The 13,668-nt window shown below is 44.8% G+C and overlaps 1 protein-coding gene across 1 annotated transcript; it reads right to left on the reverse strand.

The window, feature by feature from the left end:
• Nucleotides 1-10,428: 10,428 nt before the first annotated feature.
• LOC137843201 (ceramide transfer protein-like) lies at nucleotides 10,429-12,004 on the reverse strand. Its single transcript, XM_068658170.1, has 2 exons — nucleotides 11,846-12,004; nucleotides 10,429-11,035 (listed from the first exon to the last, which is right to left on the reverse strand). The coding sequence occupies exons 1-2, from the start codon at nucleotides 11,944-11,946 to the stop codon at nucleotides 10,840-10,842; spliced, it is 297 nt and encodes a 98-aa protein (XP_068514271.1). The 5' UTR covers nucleotides 11,947-12,004; the 3' UTR covers nucleotides 10,429-10,839.
• Between the last annotated feature and the right edge of the window lie 1,664 nt (nucleotides 12,005-13,668).

Here is a 13,668-nt window from a genome sequence, read left to right on the forward strand (position 1 = left end):
GTTAGGCCCTCCCATTCCTTCTTCACATCTTCTAGCTGCAGGACCCATGCTGAATCCTCTTTTCATATTTCAATATCCTTGCATCATCACTAAGTGCTCTTGCTGATTATCAGAGTAACCTGCTGCCGTTGTGCCAATACTCAGGAGATTCATCTGAACCTTGGAGTTCCCTTTCCGCATGCTCAAGAGCTCCTACACCAGCCTGATGGGCAGTAATTGGATATAGAGTGGGTTTCTTGGGGGAGAAGTGCACCAGGAAATCGATGATGGACTCATGCTGTCTTGAGTCAAACCTGCAGCACCAATATTTGGTAATTCTAGTTCATTTGAGGCTTTTGAAAGATCCCAGAGGCCCTGGGGCCAACATCTTTCTTTCATCTGCTTTGACAATCTCAACCTACACAATTCAGAAACCCGCTATGGTAGAAGGTTAATGAGATGACTGTTATATCCTGAACAAAGATCCTTTCATGTTTCTCCTCATTACCTTGAATGAAGAAGAAAACACACGTAGAAATGACCTTTTTCATATGGAAGAGAGTGGAAGCAGCACAGCAGCACTCAGCTGACACACTGACACTGCAGATGGGACTGCAGTAGTGTGGGTGAGCATGTGAGGTGGCAGGATCATGCTGGAACCAGTCCCAGAACTTTGAGGATCCACCACCACCAGCATGGTGCTGTGCTGTGCAGCTTGAGCCATGCTCCTTATATGAAGTGGGAGCAGCACATCAGGAAGCTCTGGAATCAAAGGCATGTTCTGAAGTGGAAGAAATGACTTAAGCAGCATCTTCACAATAAATCTCCTTGGTTTATAAGAAACAGAATAACACCCTGTTCTTTGGATTCAGTTTAATGTGCTCAGGAAGCATTAACGGGGAATAACATCTTGAGGATAAAGAACAGGTGTTAGCCCAGACTCAGGGTCTCATGCCAGGCAAGGATTATTTTATTATAATTAATATTCTTACTTCTTATTATTGTTAATTACTGGCTGAAGCTCAGTGCTTTAGGGACACAATAGTACTTCCTCCATCAATGCTTCAGACGATCCTGCATACTTGGAAATGCATTGTCAGATCTCATCAGGTTTTGCAGATGACTGACTACAGAGCAACTAGAGGTGAGTGAAAATACTGCAGACATATAGGGAAATCTTCTTTCAAGCTAATCCCTATGAATCATTTTGTTTGTATTCGTGACCTCCTTTATTCATGAATATTTGGTAGAAAAACATTTCCTTGCAAATAAACACTTGTGAAAAACAAACAACTTCTAATTACTTCAGCAAATATTCTCATCTGAATGTTTATGCAAATACATTTACCCATGTGAGCTCCTATATCAAACAACCATGAATATGCATTTTCATGAGAAAACACATAAGGTGTGAAAAAAAACATTCTGAGTGTTCTTTGTTGGCTTAGTAAGGGAGCAGAAACTGAACTATATATCTCTTTCAACTAAAGCTTGGTTCACCAAGATTAGGTTGACAACATTCAATCAAATTACAGAAGCTGCTTTCTAAAAATATTAAATTATTCCCCCCCCTCAAAAAAAAGGAAAAAAAAAAAAGCATAGGATTTCATGGAAAGAAATGTGATTGTGTGCATGTGGAGTAAAATCAGTGGGTTATTTTTCTTGGGAAAATCGAGGATGATAGTAGTTATTTAAAGTGAAAAGCATCAAGAATCTATTTTAAGGACCTAAAATTATGCTCACAGGGAACCTATAGAGGGATTGCAATGACAGAGCACATTTGTAAGTATAACTGTGTTTGTGATGGAGAAGATGACACAAGCTGCTCTCACAACATTTTCGTTTGGAAGAGTTTGGAAGAATGGGTTGGGAAAAAGAAAAAACAAAACAAAACAAAAAAACTATTTGGTGGTTCAAAATAGGCTCAAATAGGCAGCAAGCAATGGAATTGTCTGCTTCAAAATTGATAATGAGTGAAGGCCCCAAGGTGCTATTCAGGTTCACATTATTCCACATCTGATATAGTGAGCATCCTCAACAAATACACGCACAATATAAAGTCAGGTGAGGTGGATATTAAGCAAAATAGCAAGGCATTGATAGAGAGGGGCAGTAAAGGGGGACTAGAATGGTCAGGGGCTGTCCTACAAGGAGAGGCTGACGGAGCTGACCTGAACTCATATGGTGAGGAGGTGATATAGTAGCAGCCTACAATTATTTGAAAGTGAATTACAAAGACACTAGAGCCAGGCTTTCCTCAATGGTAGGTGAGGTAACTGGGGCAGTAACCACAGGCTCAGTCTCAGGAAGCTAAGGATGCACATCAGGAAAAACTTCATCCCCAGGAGGATGGTACAGCCTTGTTCAGATTGTGGGAAAGGTAAGAGGTCTCCATTCTTGGAGTTTTGTAAGATGTGGCTCAGCAAAGTCTTAATGCTGATTTAGAGTTGGGGTTGTCCTGCTCTGAACAGCAGGTTAGACTGGAGAATTCTACACATCTTTGCCATCAGTGCTGCCCAAATTTGAATCTAAGACGTGGGCAGCTCAGTTTCTGCATGGCTTTCCCCCACAGCTTTCAAAAAACCCCATCACAATGTGGAGGGGACAAAGCCCTGACAGGTGATGTATATGGGCTGCACAGAAATCCTGTCCCTCTGCCCGCACTGTTGAGGGCAGGCAAGGAGTTTAATGGAGAACAATTCTCTCTCCAAATCCACAGAGAAGGTCCACAGGGTCAGAGACAGATCTTCATGGTCCAGATCAGAGCCATGTGTTCTCTACAAGGTCAGACTGATCCCAAGTGACATTATGTGGAAGTAAGGAACAAACAATGAAACTCAAGGCCAGAGGACCTGCTTACCCAGTAAAACCAGTTGATTCACACTGCAGCCACTAAGGGGCACTGAGCACAAGTTTGTTTTCCAATGTTTTAACAACTGGCAGCTGTGACATATATTTTCATTTTGAATATCAATGGCACAAGTAGGTCCATATGCTGCTTTTTTTTTTTTGTGGTCATGGGCAGGCCCCTTGAACCTCCCTCAGGCCCATTTTTATGTCTGACAATTGGCCATTTTTATCTGTCTTACTAAAAATCTTCAAATGGGAGTCACATAACTGTGCAACGCTGGGCACGATGGTGCCCCATACTGGTGTTTTTCAGTCACCTTTTTTCCTGGAGACCATACAGTTTCCATTGTCTTGTTTATATAAAACTGTTATTCCAACTTCCTAAAATTCACTTCTTAAATATGACTGCGATTTTGCTGTCAGAATTTATGAATGTACATATTTAATAAACCCCAGAGTAAATTTTGTTTATGTATCTATTTAAATGATTGTGTAGCAGCAACTGGCTGATGGGGACATGTCAGGAAATCTTCACAGTCCATTTCAGTGCATACCAGATTCTTGTCCAGTCTATGAAGCTAGAAATCTGCTTGGAGGAAAGCAATTCTGGGTGTTTGCACAGGCTTTTTGACTTTGTTGAAGTGCACTGTGCCATGCTGAGTCCAGCCAAATGGCCCTGTCTGTCCCAGCAATGAGATTTCACCCTGACTGGACTCTCAGTTTTCTGACCCACTTCACATGTAACCTCCCCAGATGTTGTAGATTTCTATAAAAGACACCCTTTCCTATTCTGTTTCTGCTTTGCTTGAAGGATCAATGAGATGTATTGTTTCCTAGTCTTGTAAGAAACTTATGTCAGTTTTTGACTTTCTCCCAGCACTTCGTTCTTCTCCTCTGAGTAACCACTGCACAGTAGCTCCTCTCAAAAAGAGCAGGTTATTGGCTTTTGTGCCCAAAGTGTGCTCTGCTCTGTGCTCACATCAGTGACAGCACAGCTGTGCTTTTCCAGCGAGAGGGAAGAAGGCAGGTGGGATAAAATCAGAGGTTAGCAGACTTCTGGAAAACTTGGAGCAGCGTAGGTCTTGTCTGAATGTGAGTTAAGAAGGCAGGGATGGGGGGAAGCCGTGTGTCCAGCTGCCAGTAGGCCCTGCGCTGTCAGGCCGGGCTCCATCGTAGGGCCTGAGCCCAGTCCCACCGTTCTGCCAGGTATGGGGGGACAAGACTTTGGATCAGATTTTGGTCCAGTCTCCCAGGTGAGGCAGAATTTCAGCTGTGTTAAAATTTGCAATTTTGATGTGCTGAGGATTTTTTCCTCTGGATGCAAGGTGATTTAGTATATGCTGAAAAGTTGTAGCTAACCTGTCTGCATGAACACAATCATTTCCTACGAACAGAAAAACAAAATATATTAAAAAGAAATACAGACAGACAGTATTGTCCTGTTTTCCTATGCTCAAGTCTCATTCGAAAACTCACTTGAGTTTCTTTCACTTTTCATTTTGAGATTATGGAAATGTTTGTCTAAACATCTGTGGTAGCCGGTTAACAGGATCAAGCCAGCATTAGACTAGTCCAGACATAGAGAAGATAATCTTTTCCAGCCAAAGAGTAGCAGCAACATAAATGCATAAATCCTCCTATCCAACTCCATGTATTACCCAGACGTGCTACCCCCAAAACCAGGTAGTTTTGCTGCCAGTATGGGCTTTGTCTCTGCTGAAAACACAGGGTTGACTGTAGAAATCTTATGAACTCCTGCAAGGCAATGATTAAAGCCACTTCCCATGCCAGTGAGGCAATACAGGAGTTAACCATATCCATATTCTCTTGTGGTAGAGTTTGAGGATTGGCACACAGACACAAGAAATCCTAAGTGTTCCATCAAACTGGATAAAAGAGAACAGAGCAAAGCTCAGCCATGGCAGTTTGCCACTCTCATATTGTGGACAGCCCTTGTAAAAAGCAATTGTAGAAAGAGTTAGGCAGGCAGGGACCTAGGAGGTCACCTAGTCCAACCTTCTGCTTCAAGCAGGGCTGGCTTCAAAGTTGGAGCAGATTGCTCAAGCAGATTGCATATTCAAGTCCTGAAAACCTCCAAGGATGGAGACTCCATCACCTCTGGGTTCATCCACTGCAATGGAAAAGAATTCCTCCTTACGTCCTGATGGAATTTCCCTGTTGCAAATTGTGTCTGCTGCCTCCTGCTCATTCATCTTGGCTGCACACTTCAGTTCTTCAGTATCTTTCTAATAGCGGAGTACCCTGGCACAGTACTCCAGATGTGGTCTCCTAATTGCTAGAGAGAGCAATCCCACCCCTGCCTGGCTGGCTACACGCTTGCTCATAGAACCCACTCCGTGTCTGGCCTTCCCCACAGCACGGGCACACTGCTGGCTCCTGTTCAGTTCATTTCACCAAGATCCCAGATCCTTCTCTGTAGAGCTGTCCCCAGTCACTCGGTCCCCAGCCCTGTACCAATGCAAGTCACTGCTTAACGCTTCTTGCTGAACTTCACAGGATTGACCCCACTGCCTCCTCTTGGACAATCCCTTCAGCTCGCCCCATCCCCCCAAGCAACCCGCCAGGACATCACTCGCTACCGCAGCTTGTTGCCATCCTGGCAGTGATGATGGTAAACAGCACTTGTCTCTTTCAGCAGGGGAAGGTGTTTTCCAGAAGCTCCTGTCAGATACTGAGTTCCCATCTGTAACTCTTTTGTCCCACTGTCTGTTGGCTGGGCGCTTAATCAGTGTTTCTCATGAATAACAGACATTTTGTAATTTTTAAAGTATTTGTTATAATTGGTGGATGAATTTCACAGGGCTGCTAGAAAACAGAAGGTAATGGACAATTAGCTACAGCTGTCACTGTAATTCAACATGTTAATTAATGTTTATTTGATCTGTTACCTTTACTGGAGGAAAGCTGGTGTGCACTCTTCTCTTCCAGATACCAATTTTCATGAAGTGGGCAGGATTTTAATAGATTCTGGACCTTAACTTCTCTATCTAATGTGGCTGATGCTAGTCAAAAGCTGCCAACATCAGGAAAGGAAGAAAGACAAGAGGCAAAGGTACGACACTACTGCATGAAGTCATCTCCTCAGCGTCACAACTTCATCTTCATTATCATATTTTAAATAGGACCAAGAACTTGGAAAAATGAAGACAAATCCACAAAACAGCTTGTGTTGCTGCTCTATAGTTTATTTGTAAAAGTTTCAGCCAAACATTCTGCCCAGCTCAAGAGCCATGAGGTGTTGAAATCACAGTGCTGATTGCACGTGCAGCATCACACAACAAATTGCCTCTGTGCTCCTGGTGGTTGCTGCCATGCCATCCCCAGATCATGGTCTGCTCAGACCTTCCTGCTTAGTCCAGCTGTTGGGGTTGGATTTAAAACAAGGAAGTGAGCTGGAGTGTTTTGATTTTTCTCCACTGGACTACAAATCACATTATGCACCAAGTCATTTTTACAGTACATCAGACTGGGGGGTATTTTCCAAATGCTATGACAAGAATGGCATTAAAAAGCAGGAAAATGAAGTCCCCACAGATTGACTGAGGATAAAGCATGCATAAGAATTCATTCACACACACACACCCCAGTGATAACACAGTGGTGATCAGAGCTCCCGATGAGGCAGCTGAGGGCAAACAGTGACTCTTTAATGACAAGCATAAATTTAATTTGATTGCTGGGAATAATTGAGTGTTACGGCCCTCTGCTCATTTCAGTGGATTTGAGCAAAATTAATTGGAAAGGACATGTGTTTTTTCCTTAGTACTCCCTCTGCAGTTGCTGATTAACCTCCCAGCTGCAGGATTTGAACTTGGTGCTGGCTTTCAGGCAGGACAGACACACTGACCCAGCGATGACGGAGCTCAGCCTCGGGGAAGCTGTATGTGGTACAGCACACAGAAGGCAGGAGAGCTGCAAAGGCACACAGCAGTGCCCAGTGGGCTTTGGAGGGAGGAAAGGTTGTGAATTTGTGTTGAGCCTCATCTGCCTGGGAGATAAGATGCTGTTGTGGTTTAGCCCTGGCAGGCAGCTAAGCGCCACCCAGCCACTCACTCACTCTCTCCAGGTGGGATGGGGAAGAGAATCAGAAAGGTGAAAGTGTGAGGCCTCATGGCTTGAGATACAGACAGCTTACTAAACAAAGGAAAAGCTGTGTATACAACCAAAGCCAAACATGGAATCCATTCTCTACTGCCCACTGGCAGGCAGGTGTTCAGCCACCCCCAGGAAAGCAGGGCTCATCACAGTGTGGTGCTTTCTTGGGAAGACAAACGCTATCACTCCAAGCCCCCCTCCCTCCTCCTGCTTTACACCAGCTTTTATTACTGAGCATGAGGCCACATGCATGGGTTCCCTTTGGGCAGTTTGGGTCCCTGTCTCGTCTGTGTCCCCCCGCCTGAGCTCCTGGTGCACCCCAAGGCTCCTTGCTGGCAGGGCAGCATGAGAAGCAGAAAGGTCCTTGGCTTAGTGTAAGCGCTGCTGTGAGACAATTAAGACATTGGTGTGTTATCACCACTATTTTCATCAAAAATTCCAAACACAGTGTTATGTCATTCTCTACGAAGAAAATTAACTCTATCTCAGCCAAAACCATGACAGGTGTGGGTTATTCCTGTCAGCCCCATTCATTATTTAGTTTTGAAGATTTTTATCAGAAGTGTCACTGGCTGCTCCAGCTTTGTGTCCTCCTGTGGTGGATTCTTCCTGGCAGTCTTCCGGGGGTATTTCTACCAACCCATGTATAAGAGAGCTGCTGCTGACCAGTAGCAACTGTGACACCATGGTTAGGTGGCCCCATGCAACCCAGATGGTGCAGCCATCTTCCTGCAGGACCTGCAGGAAGGCTATAGCCTGCTAGACAGCAGCAAGACGGGGACATGAGGTGAGGCTGGGCATTAGGAAGGCAAGTCCAAACCCCAGCAGTTTCTGCGCCTCCTTTCCCCATTGCTCCAAGTACTTTGCACTGCTGTCGTGGTCTAACCCAGCTGGCACCTCAGCACCACACAGCCGTTTGCTCACCCCCCATCCCACTGGGGTGGGGGAGAGAATCAGAAAAAAAGTAATAGCTGGTGGGTTGAGATAGGACAGTTTGATAGGACAGAAAAGAAAGGATAAAAATAATTAATATTAATAATAATAGTAATGTGTACAAAACAAGTGATACGCAATGCAATTGCTCAGCACCCACTGACTGATGACCAGCCCCTCCTCAAGCAGCGTTCCACCCCACCCCAGCCAGCCAGCCCAGTAAATCCCCAAAACAGCACCCTACCAGCTACTAGGAGGAAAATTAACTCTGTCCTAGCCAAAACGAGGACAACTGCCTAGACACTTCCTCCACCTCCTGACATTAAAACTCCAAAGCTATTTCCATGCAGCTTCCCATTAGCTGCTGAAGGGTGGAATTCAGCAGGTCAGTGTGCATTGTGATCTGCATCAACAATGGAAGAAGCACTTCCAAAACCATTTAGGGGACTGATGGCTGCCCCAGAAGTTTCAAAAGTGACTCAGGCAACTTAGAGCTTAGAACTGGAGAGCAACTAAAGCTGGCTGCAAAGGGCTTTGGGCCTCGTCCATCCTGCATGGCAAAAGTGTCCTCTAACCACAACTGCAAAAGCAGGAGGAATGCTATTCAACAGCACCAGAGAGACTGGGGGCGAGTGGGAGAGGACCAAGGTTCTCTGGAAAAGCTAGAAGTATTTAATGAGTCACTGAGCACTGTGAGCTGGTCAGCACAGCCTTCTCTTGGGGTACACAGTTTTGCCATTAGTATCATTGCTTCTGGTCCCACAGTAAATATTTTGGTCCACTAACAGCGTGCTTTGACATCTACAAAGACCTTTAAGGGGCACGAGCAGTTTTGTTAGTAGCATATTGCTGCTTTGACAGAGGTCTCCACAGGTGTTCAGCAGGGACCTACTCTGCCAGTCACCTGGCTTGTGCACACAAATTCTGCTGAAATAGTTAGAGTTTTTGCATGGAACATGCCATGCTTGAACCAGAGCTGGCATTTGTAAATAAGTCATGAGCTCTGTAAGAGTGATAATTCTTGCCTGGGTTAGGAATGTATCAGAAGTAAAATATTTACTCAAAAAAAAATCAGCGTATCTTTCAGCATCCCTTGGAAATATGTGACAATCAGAAGGGGAAGTTACTTCTTTACTCCATCAGCTATTGGGGAAGGGCAAAAATCCCTAATACAGTATATGATTTTCATTCAATTGCATATTTCCATTGCATGCAATCTAGTTATGCCAGACAATTATGTATTCATTTAAATGTTTCTTATTTACAATTTTCTTACACATCTTACACTTTTATTTTTCAGCTAATTCATAAAACTCTGCAGTACAGGTGGGTTCAGGTCTGATTAGACTCTTAGTGTTATCTGAACCCCCACTGAGCATGTCTGCACCCCTTCCAAGGGACTGTTAATTCCAGAGCCCGTGTGAGATAAGAACAGACATAAGAAATTCCCTGAAAAAAAAAAAAAAAAAAGAAATGGAAAGACCAGGAGTTTGAATTGGATCATACACATGAAAAATACGTTGCTCCCTGAAAACATAATTCCATCATCCTATGTAAAAAGCAAAATAATGACTGGGCAAGTGTCCTGGTTTCAGTTAGGACAGAGTTAATTTTCTTCCTAGTAGCTGGTGGAATGCTGTGTTTTGAATTAGGATGAGAAGAGTTCTGATAACACCCCGATATTTTAATTGTTGCAGAGCAGTGCTTACACCAAGCCGAGGACATTTCAGCTTCTCACTCTGTCCTGCCAACAGGCAGGCTGGGGGTGCAGCAAGAGCTGGGAGGGGACAGATCCAGGACAGCTGACCCAAACTTGCCAAAGAGGTATTCCATACCATCTGACGGCATGCTAAACAATATATAGGGGTGGCTAGCCAGGGTGGGGGGGCCGGCTGCTCGGGATTAGGCTGGGCATCGGTCAGCGGGTGGTGAGCAATTGCATTGTGCATCGCTTGTTTCGTACACATTATTAGTAGTAGTACTATTATCATCATTATTGTTATTGTTACTGTTGTTACTGTTACTTTCCTGTCTTAATAAACTGTTTTTATCTCAACTCACAGCCTTCACTTTCACTTTCCCATTTCTCTCCCTCATCCCAGAGAGGGAGTGGGGAGGGTGAGCGAATGGCTGTGTGGTGTTTAGCTGCTGGCGGAGTTAAACCACAACAGCAAGCCTCAATGCACATGAAGCAATACTATCTAATAAGGAGAAACCCTGTTAACATCCTTTCACCATCAGTCTAAAAAAAAAAAGTATGTCCAGTGGCCACTTCCACATTTTAAAGTTTGAAAAAATGAATCTGTAAAATTAAATGTAAATCTGTAAAAATGTACATCTATGAAAGTAAATCCTGGGAGTCTGAAAAGTTTGCTAAATGAAGAAAGAAGATGACAAAAAAAAGACCCTAGAATCCTACAATATCCTGAGTTGGAAGGGACCCACACAGATTATTAAGTCTAGCTCCTGACTCCATACAGGACCACCACCTCTCTCGCTCTCAAAAAAAAAAAAAAAAAAAAAAAAAAAAAAGACATTGCAAAACACTGAAAACATTCAAACTCAAATAGTATTTGCATTGCTTATACAGTGTGTGTGTTCAGTCCTGCTTTCAAATAATAGTATACTATACACAGAGTTTCTCCAAAGGCAATGTTGGCATCTTCAGCTGCAAATATTACATTTTCAAAGCTGAAAACATTTTCTTGTAGTTCAGTTCCTAAATGTTCCAAGCTCCTAAATGTTCCAACACACGTTGTGACGTTTCATTGCTATCTTGCAAACAAGCAGCACAAGATGGGTAATATTTTCTTTTAACAGTGCAACAACAGACAATTTAAAATACTTTGATATTTCCACAGTTTGAGCAGTCACTGGCAATTGATATAGTCCTTCTAATGAAATTATTTTTTCACAATGAAAAAAAAAATAACACATTGTTAGGCACAAGATGCTTCTCCACTAGCTGTCAGTGATGACGACATTTAATTCCTTAAGCTTCCTGACAAAGATATCCATGTCCTTCTTACTGTCTGACTTGAGGTAGTATATTAAACTATGGTTAGACAAATGCAGCTTTTTCTCATTGACCCTCCATGCTGTGGCATTCTTGAGATTCATGCTGCCACGTATGACATTGCCAACGTCATCCGTGTCCCTGCAGTACAAAGAAAAGGAGAGTGAGAAAACCCTGGAAAGCAAAGCTGGTACCGCCTTCGCAGACAGTGCCGGGGGATGTCTGGGTTGTATTTTTAGAGAATCACAGAACAGTTGAGGTTGAAAGTGACCTCTGAAGATCATCTGGTCCAACCCCCCTGCTGAGCAGGATCACCTCGAGCACCTTGCACAGGATGACATCCAGGCAGGTTTTGATTATCTCCAGAGAATACTCCACAACCTCTCTGGGCAACCTGTCCCAGTGCTCTGTCACCCTCCCAGTAAAGAAATGCCTCCTCATATTGAGCCAGAACCTTCTGGGCTGTAGTTTATGCCCTTTGCCTCTCGTCCTGTCGCTGGGCAGAACTGAAAGGAGACCGGCTCCATGCTCTTGACACCCTCCCCTCAGATATTCATACACACTGATGAGCTCTCCCCTCAGTTTTCTTTTTTTCGAGGGTAAACAGGCCCAGTCCTTGTACTGGGAAGGCCAGAACTAGACACGATACTGTTATTGTATTTTGTGCTGCTCTGCAGCCTTGATGTCCGGGGGCTCTCTGCCTTCCTTGCAGTGCAGAAGGCCCCCCCCAGCTCTGCCCTCTGGCCTAGCCTGGCTCTCTGTCTGAGGCTGTCCCGGCCCACCGCTGGGCTGGGGAGGCCTTAATGGGAGCCGTGCACTCCCAGTTCCTTCCTCTCCACAGTGGCAGAGCATATGTGACAAAAAGGATCCTTTTTAAAAACCTGTTCTTGTCTGGCTGTCTCCAACCACAAAACCCCGTGCTAATCTCTTGACTTCCAGACAGTAACTTACCAGTAATAGTGAAGCCACAGGCCCCTGATTTCAAAACAGCGATTCTGGTACCAAAATATGTAATTTGTCCATTTCTTGAAGCGATAGATTTCCACGTCCATGGACACGGGATGCAGAGGACTAAACAGAAAGCTGGAACAGAAAGTGAAAGCAACATTTTTTTTAAGACTTCCCAGCAATAGGTGGGGCAAAATGCAGAGGAGCTCAGCTCTGGCTCCGAGCACTGTGCAGCCAGGAAATTAGCCCCGTCCAGTTACCAAAGGGCAGTGGCACACTCAGTGGGACAATGTGGCCACCCATCAGTGTCAGCCCAGGCAGGGCAAACAGGCAGCTGGTGGCTGGGGTCAGCCCAGAGTCCAGGCCATCAGGCAAGCCCAGGGTGCTGAGGCAGGCCTGAGGTCAAGTCATGAAGTCTGTCTTCAGGTTGGGGTTTGGCTCGTTGGGGTCTGCAGCCAGGTGTGGGCATGGCTGTGACACAGCTGTGCAGTGGCTCAGGCTGGGGACATGTGTGAGAGCCCTGGCTTGAAAGCAGATCCCCACAGACAGGGCACAACCATTGCTGATGCCTCTAGCTTTCTTCCCTATGGCTTTCTTTGAGGTCACCTTCAGTGCCTTCTCCAAACTTGCCCAGGAAGCCAAAGCACCAGGAAGGGAGGATGCTGAAGGTGCTGACACCCAGCTCCTCCATGCCCTGTGGCCACATCTGCCTTACAGCTCCAAGCACCTCATTTTTGCATTGGGACCCTGGGCCCTGCTGGGCTTTTGCACTTCAGGACAGCACAGCCTTGCACATGAATGTCTGCACAGCACCAGAGACTGTGTCCTGCTCCAACTCACGAAGGCAGTGACACTTCCTGTGATTAACATGGAGACGTTACAGAGCCACAGATTCTCCAGAGACACGTTGGTGGTTGAATTGGCTTCTACATCAGTGTTCATGAAGTGAAAGCCTTTCAAATTTTAAATCTTGAAGTAGCTAATGTATCACGAAAAGGAGAACAGTTTAACTTGTCTGGAAGCCAAACTGCAAGAAAGACAGTCCAAGGGGAGAGCAGACACTTAATTCTACCATCTGGCACTGAGCCTCAATGCAAACGGAGAAGTGGCAAGAGATTTCCAGGTAATCAATTGCTTACTGCCAAATCCTTCCCCCAGGTGCTCCTTGCTACCACCAAGGCTCTAGCTCTGACTCTAGAGATGCTTTCCCCCAGATTCTCAAGGCCTACTTTCATCACTGCTGTATCTCTTCCACTGGTAGAAAAGTGCTAGTATGGATCTGATGGCAGAGAACACGAGTGTTTGACATGACAGCTGTCCTGTGACTCCAGTCCCACTGAGTCCTGCGTTGCCAGCTGGGAATTACTCACCTCAGTGTGCTGAAATATCTGAGTCTGAGAGTCTGTGCAGTGCCATATATCAGTTATGCCTCTTACATCTTTTAGGTGCTTTTTAAAATCTTAGCATGAATTCTGCACACTTTAGCTCCCATTGTTTTCCCTTCAGTAACATGGTTCAGCCTCTTGCTTTCAACTGAAACCCATAGTCCATTTATAAAGGGATCTGCTGTGAATTTCTCATTCAGGGATTTTGGAATTCCAGGTCTTTGGCAGAGAAGTCCAAGGAAATTTTGCAGGAGAAAGGGAAAAAAAAAAAAAAAGTATTGTGATCTTCTAGATTTCCAGCAACAGAAGTTGTCACTTATTTTCCATCTTGCACACAGGTGGCAGTGCCAAAAGGCTGGGATAGGCTCCACTTTGGGAGTAGCAGTGCCTGTTTCCATCACCATCACACAGAGAAGCCTTGGAGGTATTCATTCATGCCCT

This window comes from Anas acuta, chromosome 21 (assembly GCF_963932015.1).
Source record: "Anas acuta chromosome 21, bAnaAcu1.1, whole genome shotgun sequence".
NCBI classification, from domain to species: domain Eukaryota; kingdom Metazoa; phylum Chordata; class Aves; order Anseriformes; family Anatidae; genus Anas; species Anas acuta.